The sequence below is a fragment of the Thunnus thynnus genome, chromosome 4, assembly GCF_963924715.1.
Source record: "Thunnus thynnus chromosome 4, fThuThy2.1, whole genome shotgun sequence".
Lineage (NCBI taxonomy): Eukaryota > Metazoa > Chordata > Actinopteri > Scombriformes > Scombridae > Thunnus > Thunnus thynnus.
This window is the reverse complement of record NC_089520.1, coordinates 5,434,792-5,450,068: the sequence shown is the minus strand read 5'-3', so window position 1 is coordinate 5,450,068 and position 15,277 is coordinate 5,434,792. Positions and strand designations below refer to the sequence as shown.

Sequence of the window (15,277 nt, the reverse complement as noted above, 5' to 3'; positions counted from 1 at the left end):
CAGGAGACAGAGAATGGGTCAATAATTCATTAGATAGAAGGCTCAACTCAACTTCAACCCGAATAAACCGTCTATAACCACACACACACACACACACATATACACACACACACACAAAAGTGTACACCCACGTGTCTCAATCTGTCTCTCTATCTCACTCTATCCCAAACATTGTCTCAAGGGCTGTCAGAGGATAAGTCTCTCTTCCACTTTCTTTTTATTTTCAAGCCCCTACTTTTTTCTCGTTGTGCTTCCACGAGAATTTACACGCACTTTTAAATCGCTGCTCGTATCTAATTTTATTACGAGTGTTCGTATCTATTCCTGGATGTAGCTCGTATTTGATAACGATGTGACCTGACAGCGATGTGCAAGATTAAAATATGAAAAACACAACACAGTTTCCATTGATTTAAACAAAGTTCCTGCCTTGTATATTATCTTCATATATATTTATCAAGTGGTTTTCTTAAAAATGGTGTGATATGTTTTTTCCTTTATGGCATTGCTTGGTCAAGCTGCTGTGATGCAGCATTATGACATCTACTATATCTCAGGCAATGACATTAGATTGACTTTTTGCCACATTTTCTACTTTATGAATTCAATTGCACCTTGCAAAATACATAATACTGCCAAAGGTATAAAGATACCCTGTCCAACATGTCTGGGGAAGGCCACTTCCTGTTTAAATTACAATGACTTGACTGTTCTGCACAGAGCCTTAACCTCAACACCTTCCAATACTGCTGGCATGACTTATAATAGCAGATCAGAGCTTACCGCTATATCATGATATCAGTGGCAAACCTCGCTAATGGTCTTGTGGCTGAATGAAAGCAAATCCCTGCAGCTCGGTTCCTAAAATCACACTGACAGCCTTTCCAGAAGAGCGGAGGATGTTATGGTGGTTGTGGATTGAGATGTATCTAGTTTCCAAATACGTTCGGCGTACAGCAGGTCACATGTTTTGGGATACAATTTAGAAATTAAATTCCATGTGGTTCAGATCAGTTCAAAAATAATTTCCACCCAAATCTTCCCATGTGTAACTTGTTTGGTTGGCCCTTGCCAGTGGCGATGGTAGAGATCTTAGTGGATTTTGGCTGCAGATGGACAGACAGACACTGCTGCAGTCGTAATAAGGCAGAACGCTGCAGGAAGGCCAGCCGAGGTGAAATGAAAGTTCTCAGATATGAGATCAGCATTAAACCTGAGATCTAACCTGCAACCCTCTGCTTCACACACTGTTACAACCCAATGGTTTCAATCCTCAAAAATCTGAAATGATATCTATTTGAAGAGAAAAAGAAAAAAAAAAGAAACATTCACCTTTGTATGTTTTGAGTGTGTTTGTCAGTAAACTTTGATGCACTCCAAGCAGATCATGGTCGTGTCAAAACATTAAGTATTCAACCTCCAAACCTTTAGTCTTTTTTTGTACATCCTTTACATTCCAGCGGCCTTGAAACAAACCACTGTGAAGCTTACACTGAAAAACATTGAGATTTTTTTTTTCTTAAAAAGTTTCTCTCTGCCTTAAAATCATGTGAACTGAAGTAGTAGTGAATAGTTTGTTCATTTTTTAATAAGGTGCTGCTATGTAAATCTAACTTTTGAACATTTGATGACCTTAAAACATTAATTACCGTCAACAACTGTTAAGTCAAGTTAACAAGCAGCACAAGTGAGGTTTGATGTTTACTTACATTAATTATCCAGGTTTTAACAAATATGTATCAAAATAAGTATTCGTCAAACAAGTCTCTTCAAACTTAAACTTCATTTAGGAGCAATTATGTTAAATTGAATAAGTTTAGTGAACTCAACAAGTCAATCAACTTATCATTTCAAGTCAAAAGACATTAAATAGAAGGAGAAATGTGATTCTGAAATAGGACATAAACCTGTTACTAGAAATTTTAAGTTAGCTTGATATTAATAAGAATTTAACTGATAGTAAAAAGTTTATCTAATTGCATTCTGTTAATTGTTAAGGATTATTTGATTTCACTAAATTCTAGGATGAGTTATCTGTCAATATAATCCAACAAAACACAACAACACCAGCCTCAAAACGTGACCACAGACTAAAATCTCTGTCAAGAACTGAACGTTATGTCTACAAAGACAATCTTCATCAGAGGGGCTGTTGTACTGGATTGCAGTAGAATCCACAGGTGTTCCTCATAATCTGTCTCACACCCTCAGACTTTGAAACTGCCCAGTACATGGATTTTAAACCAACATCCGACTGACCTCATACAGTGTGATGACCCCGTTGGTCTCGTTGGGAGCTTTCCACTGCATGAAGATCTTTTCCTCGTAGGGCGTATTCTGCAGAGACTCCATCGGCACCGAGCCAGGCACTGCAGAGACAAGGTGTACACAAAACATTATAATGCATCCTGACATGAATAAGTACTCTTATATTTACTGTCTGTATTGAGTGCAACAAAAGCTTTGGCAACAGCTGAACTGAACTCTGGTAAAGTTTGAAGTAAATTCACACTTTGATGTGTGATAATGCACAACCCCCCCTGTTTGTAGTGTAAAACAGATTTCCTGCCAAAATCTAATTTAGTGGCACAGAGTGTTAAACAGAGTAGAGGCCAATGGAAGCTACTAATCATCTCGGCAACAATCATATTTATTTATGGTGTCTCTTGTTGAATCTCGGAATAAAAGTGTTAATGATTTACTTGCATTACAACAAGGAACTTCAGTAAAACATCTTACAAGAATAAACTCTATAAAAACTCTTGACTCCACACTGTGGTCATTTAAACCCATTACGAAATACAGCAAAGTTAATATATATCCACATATACAACACCAACAGTACACTGTATACTCAATGCAGCCCTTTCTTCCTGTAGCATGTGCTAAATTTTGATGTCCTAAACATCCATGAAATACTGGATATTACCTCTGTTATAAATAAAGCAGCGCAAATGTGAAACTGAGGGAAGACTAAAAGGAGATTGGGAAGAAAAGTAAAAGTAAAGAAGGCAAAGAAAGATGGACAGGCAAAGAAAAGTGGGCAATACATTATGCTTATTAAATTTCACTTCAGTTTCTCATCATTTAATTCTATTATTTGATGTAGCAAAAGTTTCAGATATCTGGGAACCTGCTCATCAGGAATATTAAGTTACTCAAAATCTAATTCTGGGCTTTTTCCCTGTGAGGCAGAATGAGACCTGCTGCTTGCTCCAGAAAATATATATATATATATATATATATATATATATATATATATATATATATATATATATATATATATATATATATATATATATATATATATCATGAAGGGCATTTGCGACAATTAAGTATGACAAGGTATTCCATTATATTTTTCTTTTATTCTCAAAGGCTGAAGTCTATACAGTCTATACATTAGGTTTTTTCTTACCACTACACAGTGAGTGGTACTTTATGAAAGTCCAACACAGACTGTTAATTCAAGTTATATGAAGCTAGACAAAGAACGTAGCAATGCGTCAGTTACGGTTTTGCTCAATCAATTATTCAATCACATTAAAATGTAGATTATTACTTTGTACTGAATGTAATTTCCACTGAGAAAAGTCCGTCAGAGCTTCTGCTGGGTTTTATAATCAGCTTCAATACTTCGCAACACACGTTGAAGTTGTCCTGGTCCTGTCTGGTCTCAATGGGTTTTCTGGGTTTTGGTTGTATGTGTCCCTCCTGTGTTCCTGTACTTCCCATCAGCCTCGTCAGCCCTGCCCTACTCACTGTGTTTCCCTCAGCCAATCAGCTCCTTGCCTGTTCTCCCGTCTAGTCACCTGTTCCCTACCTCCTTGTTAGTTCAGTTTGTATTTAAGTCGTGTTATTGGATCATCCGTTCTGTTTAGTTTTGCTTTCCCTGCACTCCTGAGTCCCAAATAAAGATAAATTCTTCCGTTTCTGTGCCTGCTGTCTCCTGATTCAAGCCCACCTGCTCTGTTCCATGTAACAGTAGGTACGTTTAACCATGAGTTTTGACTCTCAGGTATTTCTGTAATATTGTGCAGCTCAGCTGTAATTTGTGAAATTAAACCAGTCTCGTCTTAAAACGAACAGGAGACAGACAGACCGCAATTATGTCATGTAGAGATAAATCTTGAAGCGGTCCTGTAGACAGTGAGTAATGGAACGACTGCTGAGACAAAACGACAGCAGCCGCAGTGATTTTCTTGTGTTACGGGCACTTTTTCTGACTCACCATTGGGAGTCCTATATTCAAATCAAACTCACTCGGATGGAATACCTCAGACGAAAAGTCTATTAGCTTACAAAGTCAATTATTAATTCAATGTCAATGGACCAATCGTGTCCTGCCAGGGGAAAACTTTGACCTGATGTCTTGATGCTCTGATATCCAGTTTAGGGAGGCATTTTTACACAGTGACATGTTCTTTCTGTTGGGTTGAAACAATGAGTTTGAGTTTATGGTGTTAACTTTAAGCTTTAATTTGAAACTTCCCTGCACTCGACTCCAAAAGAAGGATGTGATGTTAAGTTTCTGATCCTGTGAGGAAGGGTAAATACATGCCTGTAGGGTCATAAGACGGCACTGCACATCTCTCACTCTCATTCACACAAACAATGGATGTCAGACAAGTTTACTATCGTACACAGATGTTGTCGTTGACTCATAGTAAAAATCTACCTAGTAACAAGAGTGTGAATGTGTCAGTGTTTTCGGTTCGAGACAGGCTTTCGCACATCTTTATGAAGGCATGGAGACAGAGAAGAGGTGTCAGACACCTTGTCAGGGGAGTGAAGCTGTCAAACACAAAAATACACCCAAAAGTTACATCATCTTGCACACAAAAACAGACACACACACAGTTGCACACATTCACACCTTACACTAGACTCATGAACACAATAGTGCTTGTGCACAGTGCACACTAAGGGGTGTGAATTGTTCTAAATGTTAGAAGAGGGAGACAGACAATGATACGGTGTCTGGGACAATAGAGAAAACGAAACAATGGATAAACTGACCACATATGGGAATCTAAATGACTTTCTCGCCTGGAAAAAAAGTTAAAACTTAATAAAGTGACATATTAACTGTGAAAATACTAACACTTATAGCCTGGCTCAATATAACCTCCACCATGATGCCATTGCTGCAGGTGTTAGACCGTATTTGGTGACCCATCAAGTTCTGTGACTCCTCAAGTCTAAACCAACCTAACCAACACCACATGTCACAGAATCTAATGGGCCACCAAATACGGTGTATCACCTGTTGGTGCAAATGCATTCTGGGATACCCAATCAGCTACCGATGTAGCCAAAAGCCTGCAGTCAAAACATGCTGAAGTGGCTGAATAACACCGGCGGTTAAGCAAGTAAGACCCCCGAAGAAATCCACAGTGACAACCAAAACCATGAGGACATATTGGTATCTTATGTAGAGTGGAGGGGAAAAAAGAATTGGGACAATGGTTGTTAAGTCTAGGACAGTTGCAGGACGCTAAGGAAAAAGGTTAATTTCAAGCCCTGAGTGCCAGGAGAGCAAACTGACTGTAATGTGTTAAAATGCATGTGTGTGTGTGTGTGTGTTTGTGTGCATTTTCTGCCTCTCACTACTTATTTTCTCTCCTCACTTTCCTCTCTTCATGATAATTCAGCAATCACAGGAATATTTTATATTTTCTACCATGCTGAGATCTCTAGCTGTGTTATTGGCTGTGCATAATGTCGGTGATGAAGGAAGTTAAGCTTATTCTGCCACTCGCACTTCACTGCAAGTCATTGTGGATGAGAGTGTCTATTAAATGCCTGCAATGCAACACAGAAATGGGTCTGACAATGGCAGGAAGCCTTTATTGCTCCTTTTCGTCTTATGCACCTCAGCTGGAAAAAAAGCTTTTCAAAAAACATCCTGTGAACGTTCAGCTGTTTGCAGCAACAAATTGAATCTAACAAAAAAAAAGACAACCTCTGCTGTGGGGAGTTTCAAAGCCCTCCTGCTATTTTTCAAGCAATAGAATTGTGGCATGGTCTGGCTTTAAGATTCAGAGCATCACAGAGCACAGGTGAGTTCTTGATAGGACGGGCTTCTGGGTTGTTACTTATAAATCACCGCCTAGTAGTTTTAGAGACAGTCAGGTATGTCCTTTCAAAACAAAGATTTGGGGGATTTTGGACTTTTAAGCAATCATGTTATGGGTTTTTTTTTTAAGTCAGAAAGCAACTTGGGGCTACAAAACAAGATGTAGATGGAGCTTATTAACTGTACAGAGTTTTAACATGTCACCTGCAAAATGAGGGTCTTTGTCAGTGATTGTAAGTATTGTGTATGTGCGTGTGTGTAAGTGTACATGTTTTTACATATGACATAAAGACGTAAAGAAAACCACCTTTGACCCAAAGGTCAGGGGTCAAATCCCCCACATGAACCCAGAGATATGGAGATGCACACACACAGTATATATACACACACACACACACACACACCAACACACTATCAGACTGTCAGATGTCTGACAGAAGAATATTTTGATTAGTAATTCCAAGGTGTTGATTAAGGCTCCAGTCTGTGGAGCATATCAAATTACACTAACAAAGAAATGCAATTAGACGCTGCCATTTCTATTCAACACCTTATCACTCACTCATGTGTGTGCATGCTCGTCTTTTATGATGCACAACGTCTACCTGGATATCTGGGTGGCACCTCTGTATGTGTGTGTGTGTGTGTAAAGTATGCAAACCTTCTATGACTCACAGTGTACCCTGACATCTGCTTTCCAGCATGTATGTGAGTGTGTGTGTGCATCATGACTCATATGACGTGTGTGTGTGTGTGTGTCTTTCTGTCTTTGTGTGTGTTCCCGTTCACCTTGTTGGCTGAGACAGAAGAAAACAGGTTTCATTGAAAAGATAACGGCAGCTGTAACACATTAATCATAACTTGATTAAATTCCACCATGTTGCACAATGAATGGCTTGCTTTATTAAGCCAGCACTATCTCTCTTTCTCTCTCTCTCATATGTATCTATGTCTCCCTCTCTTGCACTATTTTTACTATTCCTATTAACCCCTTTCATTTTTTTTTTAATTCAAATTGTCTTTACAGGCATAATCTACTTTTTCTCCCTAGCTTTTATTTCTCTGGCTCTCTTTATCAGCCAGTATCCATGTTTATATTATAATAAGCAACAGCAGACCTGTTTGTTCATATGGAAATTTTGACTTTTATTCTGTGTTTGAGTTTAGAGCTTTGTAGAAGCGATTTTCAAGCAAAAGCAAATTAAAAAGTAATGCTTATTGGTGATGTTGGGGATTAATGGCACTAGATGCAATCGAGATAGAAGTGAGTATTTTGCAGCAGTGTGGTGGCAGTTAAAGATACAAGGTCGCACTATGAGTTCCTGTAAAATAGGAAGTTGTGTTCCTTTCTTATTGTAGTGATTGAATGGTCTATTTTAATTGTTCTCTGCAGTTTGTGGTTGTTTTAAGTCTAAAAATTATCATGTCAGTGAGCTGTCAAATCAAATATAATTACTCTCTTCTATTATATATGTTTATATTATTAATGTCTGTTTTTAAGAAAATATTTAAAACCAGTTTTACACTAAAAAAAAACAAACAAATGTGTCATCCCTACAAATCTCTGACTACCATGCCTGTTAACACACATAGGGTTCCAACTCCAAATGTAATGTAAAATAAGTTCCCACAATACATGAGAACAGGACTGAACTTGGAAAAAATGACCATCCTGTATTTGTCTGTTTCTGTAGATGGTACATTTTCTAGCACCAGAAAGTGTGTAAATTTCCCTGTAAATTAAGAAGGAAATAACCAAAAGGAATAAAAAGCACTGCATCGTCTGTATAAGTGGTGACCTAAAGGAGCAAAGTATCACTGTCTTTGATTTATCAAACCCCCCTAAACCCTGTTTGTTTTGTTTTTCAAATGAGTCTGCTTATTGTGAAGCCACTAATATCAATATTAGTTGCATCATAATGTAATGCAGCAGAAACAAAAAGATCCTGTCTGACAAGAATTCTAATATTTTGACAGCATTTATTTGCCATTGTGATAAAAAGCCTCATAATACAATTTAATGTAGTGCCATCAGTCATTTTGTAAGACTATCATTTATCTTTTTTTTTTTTTGTTTTCATTTCAAATGATGGCTCTCTCATGTTGGGATGAAACACCTCATTTAGTATCATGTTCACATGTGGAAACATCCAGTAATCCATGTCAGATTAATAATTTTAGAAAGTCATTCTTCATGTTGTTCAAGACTTCATCGGTTTGGAGGATCCCAGAGGGAATAAAACCAGGGAGCAAATAAACACATCTTGATGAAAAGCTAGCAGGCAGGAGTTAGCAGCAGTGCTGCTGGTCTGGATTAAGATTACATGACACATTGTCATATAAGGATTACAAGACAGACTGTATTAGTTGTCACGACCAGAGACAATATTGAATGTGAACAATATTTGTTTTTTTTCTAAAAAGCTGCTTGTTTTTGAGCTCTGGGTTGATGGGGTTCTTCAAAGTCATCACATTTTATCACCTTGTTTTTAAAGAAAAGTAGGACTGTTTGCACAGAGCAGGTGTTTTGTATGATAAGGTATCTTTTTTTCCCCGAATAGCAGATGTTATATTTATATGTGAGTGAAACATCTTGTTTTTAACATGTTAAAATATTTTTTTCTTTAACATTCAAATATCACACAGCGTTGGCATTAAAAGTAGGTAACAACAAACAAGTTGTAGTTATAAAATACAGGCTTGTAAAAGTCAAATGTTCACCATCTTTGAAATATTATGACTTTTATGAAGTTAACCTGAAACAGATTTGTTTTCTCTACAAGCTTTAAAGAAAGTAAAATACAGAGCAGAACAATCAAGGCTCAGTTAACAGTAGTTAGTTCTTTTTCTTTTGTTCTTTTTCTCGCTTACTCTGACCTTCATGGGTCGAGAATATTCTGTGATCCTTGAGATGTCAAATATATTACTAAAATGATTAAAGACACAGAAATAATAAATGCACTTCAACAACTAGAAATGCACTTTGATTTTATTAATGTGACAGCTGTTGAGAGAAAAAAACAAAAATTAACAAAAGCTAATGTCTCTGTTTTTGTTTTTTTCTTCTACTGCGATCTCAGAAAAGACCCTGTGCTCTGAAGATAAAAGGATTATTAAATCTCAATGACTGTGATTGTCCTCTGAGTGAGGAGATCGTTTTTCTCTTTGATAGAAATGGGGTTGTTTTTAAGAATATTAACATGTCACAAACAAAGGGTTTTGAGATCAGTATTTTGATATTTAAAATACATGCTGTTCAGCCACTGATAGGATATCCAACTTAATAAATAAACACAACACGAATGGAGTCATTACTATCAATAGTGGAAGTAACATCATATTATGGCTTTTATCTAGAACAACACTTAACTTGTAAAAAAAAAAAAAAAGTCAATTCTCTGGAAACCATATCTGACTCATGTGAGTTCACTGGGAGCCAGCTGTGTTCATGAGGACGGAAATATATTCACCACATTTGTTAGTCCTCAAGGAAATACACAGTGTTTTTTGATGAGTAACACTCACTTTTGTTTGTTTGCAAGAAAACCACACAGGGCACCTTTAAAGTTACTTTTTGACAACGCTATCAAATGCTGGACACAGACAAAAGTAATAAATGTAAAAGTAATAAATGATTTTGGACACAGCTTACTATCAGTCTTATGGTGTGACAGCTGTAATCTATTATATTCTTTTTCCAGCAATACAAAGCATCAAACTTTCTCATGAAGGACATTTTAACTTGTCATAGCAGGGAAGGCACAAGTTTAACTAATAATATTAATGATGGCTCTGTGGTTTGCTAGTGAGTCATTCCAGTAAGCTAGCTCTTTTTCAGCTTACTTCCATTCACTTACTGTAGTAGGAACTAAACTGAGCACAAAAAGTAAGGAAATTTGTGTTTGGTAGATTATTTCTTTGTTGTAACGATGCTTCTTGGCAATAGATCTTATACCGTTGGAAAGCCTGTTTATTTCCTTTTTAAATGGTGCCACATTTGTAAGGAACATGCATTTGTGGGATGAGCAGCAGAGCTGAGTATGTGGGATACGCCCATGAAAAATATGCCAAATCTTCTCTACCAATGCCAAACAGCTTATTCTGCCATTGACTCTTGTTTAGTGTTTGGTGGATTGGATGATTGAAGTTTGAAGAAACAAGACATAATGGCAATTTAACAATTTATTCATTTAACAGTCAGGAGCCTCAGTAGTGTGTGGAAGAACCATACACAGCCACAACAGCCTGGCACCTCCTCATGCTGGTCACCAGCCTGGTCACACACTGCTGTGGGATGGCATCCCATTCTTCAACCAGCACGCCCAAGCTGATCCCACAAGTGTTAAATAGGGTTGAGGACAGGACTGCTGGCAGGCCACTTCATCCTCTCCACTCCCAAATTCTGGAGGTAGTCTCTGATAAACCCCACAAACTGACAAATCATCTAATCGACCAAACACCAGACAAGAGTCAATGGCAGAATAACCTGTTTGGCATTGGTAGAGAAGATTTGGCATATTTTTCATGGGCACAACCCACATACTCAGCTCTGCTGCTCATCCCACAAATGCATGTTCCTTACAAATGTGGCACCATTTAAAAGGGAAATAAACAGGCTTTCCAACGGTATAAGATTTATTGCCAAGAAGCATTGTTACAACAAAGAAATACTCTACCAAATGCAAATTTCCTTACTTTTTGTGCTATGTTTATTTAGTAGAACTGCAACATTTACCTGCGGGTGCAGCTGCGATAGAGGGGTTAAACAATTTCCTCAAAGGCAGGTGGATGATAGTTTGTTCATAACCGCAATATAATGCAAAATAGTTGCATTACATAATTCTTAGAAAACAAAGTTGGCAGAGTGTGTGCTGAAGAGGTGAGACAGCTGCACTGACTTCCTCTGGCACATGTTTGATAAATAAGAAGCCTGGCAGTAAAGCAGCTGTATTGAGCTGACCTGACAGCTACCTGACAAATAGGTGTTTCATGGTTAGGTTAATAGGCTGGTGTGTACAATGAGTGGACATGACATTTGTCTCTGAGGCAAGCTTGTGTGTGTATTCGTGTTCGTGTGGTTTCAAATTGTCTGCTGTCATTATGAACGGATGAACAACTGGAGGAAAATGGAGAATAGAAGAGGGGGAAACAAACAAAAATAATGCACAAATACTTGCAGACCCACACAAATATACAAATATACATGAATACACACATGTGCAAGTTATGTACAGCTGACCGCGATGTGTCCTTTAGGTGTCTAGGTGTTTAGGTGTCACCCAACCGGGTGTTTGAATCTAATAGACAACTATTCTCCGTTTTTTTTGTATCTATAAAGAAATGTGTATACTCTTTCCTTTGTGTGTTTGTGTGAGACTGTGCAGGATCAAACTGTTCATACACTCAGTAAGAACATTTCTCTGTAAACTCTCCCCTAACTCACCGCTGCCAGCTTTATATCATCGAGATTAAAACTTTAATCTCATTCAGCCATTTCTACTTTCTGACTTTTCCATTACTTTTTTGAACTTTTATACACCCTGGGACGCAATTACCATTGTAGTGGCATGCAGCTGAACAAAAGCAATCAGTTTCTAGAGTAAACATGGGAAATCCCAAACTCCTAAACAGCACGGCTCTAAGAAAGAGACATCATTTACTACAATAATGCATGTGTCACATTAACAGTGCTGGATGCCTCACAGTGAGAAAGCTAAAAGGTTCATGACTTACTGTAACACTGACTCACTCTGTGTGCATGGGAATATGCTGGAAACCTTAAGACTAGTTATAATCTAGAGACTATGGGAATATGATATTTGTTTTATCAGCATTAAAAGTTAGCTTCACATATTTTCAAGTCTGTCTTAAAACAACACTGGCATGACCGTATGTACACCAAAAGAGTTACTGGTTGCTGAAATCATTCCCCAGGTCTATACTGGCCATGAAGAGTCCTTAATGCAGTACTGTAAGTGATGGGGGACAAAGTCCACTGTTCTCATTCAGTGTAAAACTGCACACAGATGTTTAGGTGAAGCTAATATGAGGCTTCAGCAGTCTGACTACAAATCTTTACCTATAAATTATAAATTAAATAATCATTTTAGGGGCAAATTCCATCTTTATCTTTTTCTTACAGTTCCTCCAGTATCATTCAGCAGGGAATCACCGTTTCAGGGAAACAATAAGAGGGAATTTTGTATTAAAAATACAAAAAGAAAGATCTCCAACTGATTTGACGAACTGAGAAGCTCCGGCTAAACTTTGAACTTTGTTCCTCATCACTTATATTAAAATCAAATTAAGAGGGGATCTCTTAACGTCAAGTATGGACAGGAGGAAGGATTAAAGTGACCAAAAAAGCTGTAAATGTAAATATTGGCATGTGAGTGTTGCAAGGCAAGATAGGAAAACCCATATGTGCATGTGTGTGTGTGTGTTCCTGTGCACCTTAGTGGCTGAGACAGAAGAAAACAGGTTTCATTGAAAAGATAACGGCAGTTGTAACACTTTAATGTGTGTGTGTGTGTGTGTGAGAGAGAGAGAGAGAGAGAGAGAGAGAAACTGCTTCATTTGCAGGAGCCCCAGCTCTATAAAGCCATTACCGTACAAACAGCAATTAGCCTCCGTGTGAACAATTGCTGTTCTGTTCCCTAATTACTGAATTACAATCAGGAGATTAACGATGGTTAAATAAAAAACAATTAAGAACAAAACAATTAAGTTTTTTTTTTCCCCTTCCCCCCTGAAGCCATTGCTACTCCCCAGTCATGTTAGCTCTTTTTAAAGGGCTCAGAAAACATGCAGTATGTGTGTGTTCAGAGAGTAAAGGTAGGAATTTCTGGCTGCGATATGATGTTCCCCAGAAGCTAAATTCAGAGGATATTAGTTATGAGATCAGGAGAAGAACAGCGAGCCCTGAGGAGGGTGGGAAAGAGATGAGAGATGCGGGATCATTAGAATGAAGTTTTATCCTGCTTATCAGGCATTGCTCTAATGGAGTCGAGCTATTCCAGTTTATCGCAGGCATGTTGTTGAGAGAAATGTGAAGCATCAATGAATTATTAGAAGAAGTGGCTGGGGCAAACACTCTGTTCTGAATCAATACAACATGGAGCCCAAAGCAAGAAGGAGTTTAAAATGTTGTTGTTCTGCAATAATTTCAACTCCTAGGGTACATTTATTTTTTGAGGTGTTAATAACTATGTTGGTTAGTCCTGTATGACTTCCTCCTCAAGGGCACAGTGATAAGACATGACTGTTACTTGGTGCAATTTCAGATGTTGCAGGGATCGATAATGTGATCTGTATATTATATACTATATATATACTGTAGGTGTAATGTGTCTCTAATGGCTACCCTGTTCCCTCAGTGTAGTCACATGTTGCTTTAGTTAGTTTCTGTAGCTCAGTTAAAGTAGAATTATTCATTTTTCTGAACATCAGAAGATACAGGTGACAGATACATGGCAACCACTATACTATCTGCTTCTAAAGGTTTTATGGTGTTTTAGCAAACAATAACCTATTTTTACATCCAGGAGTCACAGAGTGGCATTATCATGTGATGGGAAACATGTCTCTAGCCACTCAACAAATGGAAGTCCACTGTTCACTCTCCTTTGAGTTCTGGTTTAGTCTCGGCTATCTGTGAAAAAAACAATCTGGCTCTTTAGATGTTATTTCTTTCTTTCTTTGTTTCTTCTCCAGTGTAATTATCAAGGTTAATTGTAAGTCAATAAGCGTGTCTTAAGACCAAAACAATGGAAAAAAAGAGGCTAAACAGCTCTATATTGCTCCAACTCAATATGAGCGACTATTTTATTGGTTTCTTTTGGTGTTATTATCAAAAGTATTGATTAATTAAGGGGATACTGTCTAAACAGAGATTTAATAGAGATGAGAACAGTTTGAACAAGCCAATCTGTAATGGCTATTCCTTTCTCGTGAGTTTCTTAAAATATAAGATAAAGACGATTGAAACCTTACATCAGAACACAAGTTAAAAGGCCTCTTTGTTGTTTAAATTTCATCTCCATGTGCAGTGGTAAACAATTATTGCTGTAACATTTCTGCTCTACAGTTCCCAAACCATGTGTCAATCAAGCAATGCAGGTTATACTGGGACATCCTTTGTAGCAGTTGCTGGCGGTTAAGCCGGGGTGTCAATCAGAGTCTCAGTCTGACAAACTATAATTTAAGGTTTATAGCCAGCAAAACCCTACAAAGGAACGGATACAGATACCAACCCCCTAAACTCCAACTACTCCTACATACAGTGTCCTGTTCAACCCAACCCCAGAGTCGATTGCTCAGTCTTATCAGTCTGTGTCACTATGTACAAAAGTTCTCTGCTCAGTCGAGACTTTCTAGGTTTCCACAATTACTCCTACGAATTATAGTTCCCCAAATTTAAACAGAGTGAATCCTCCCGTCAGAGTGCAGCTTCGCAATCTGCTCAGGAACGGACGGCCAGAGCAATGAATGGATGGTTGGTTGGTGGGTAAAAGGTGTGGTGGGTGAAGAGAAGTTGGCCTAACAAACGGCAAACTTTTCTGATGTCCTGCCAGGGGTCAGCAGGCTAGCGGTCGGACCTCTTCCCTGTGTGTATCGGCTTGTAAGTAGGTGCCATACTGCTTTTTGAACTCACTCATTCATCCATCTATGGATGTTTGTGTGTGTGACGTGGGGGGGTACGTCCTTAAAGGCGCTAATCACCACACCTTTATCTTGTATTTTATGTTGATGGAAGTCTGAGTGTCTGTGGGAGGCCAGTTCTCCTTCTGTTTATTCTAAGCAAACTGCTGGTGCTGCCCTCAGAAATGTAAAATGAATCATTTTCCATGAGCCAGAGGGTTTCTCCCAGGAGAGGCTGCCCAGACACGGAGTTTCTGGAATAGCTAAAACTGCCGTGAACTGCGTGGTTATAGGTTGGAATAATACTGTATTATAAAGTTTACTGTTAAACAATTTAAATAAATTCTTTTACAAATTGTGTTTTTGCTGCACTCACCATCCTCCTCCGTTTGTTTGACTATCTCCTCACTCTCTTTGCTGCCTTCAGGGTTGGCCAGGACCAGCCGCAGTCTGACCGTGACGAAAGGCCTCAGCCCCCGCAGAGTATAATGTGACGATGTCTGGATCAACTCCTCTGCTGCAAACTCCTGCTGGTTGAAAACATACTGGTACTGCACC

General features: G+C 38.3%; 1 protein-coding gene across 1 annotated transcript in view; it reads right to left on the bottom strand.

The window, feature by feature from the left end:
* The window catches only part of LOC137180786 (receptor-type tyrosine-protein phosphatase T-like), a 129,127-nt gene that overhangs the window by 55,638 nt on the left and 58,212 nt on the right, over window positions 1-15,277 (bottom strand). Inside the window, exons 6-7 of the mRNA XM_067586034.1 lie at window positions 15,096-15,276; window positions 2,260-2,369 (exon numbers count right to left, since the gene is read on the bottom strand). Of these exons, the coding sequence (XP_067442135.1) occupies window positions 2,260-2,369; window positions 15,096-15,276 (291 nt within the window). The remainder of the gene's footprint in view (window positions 1-2,259; window positions 2,370-15,095; window position 15,277) is intronic.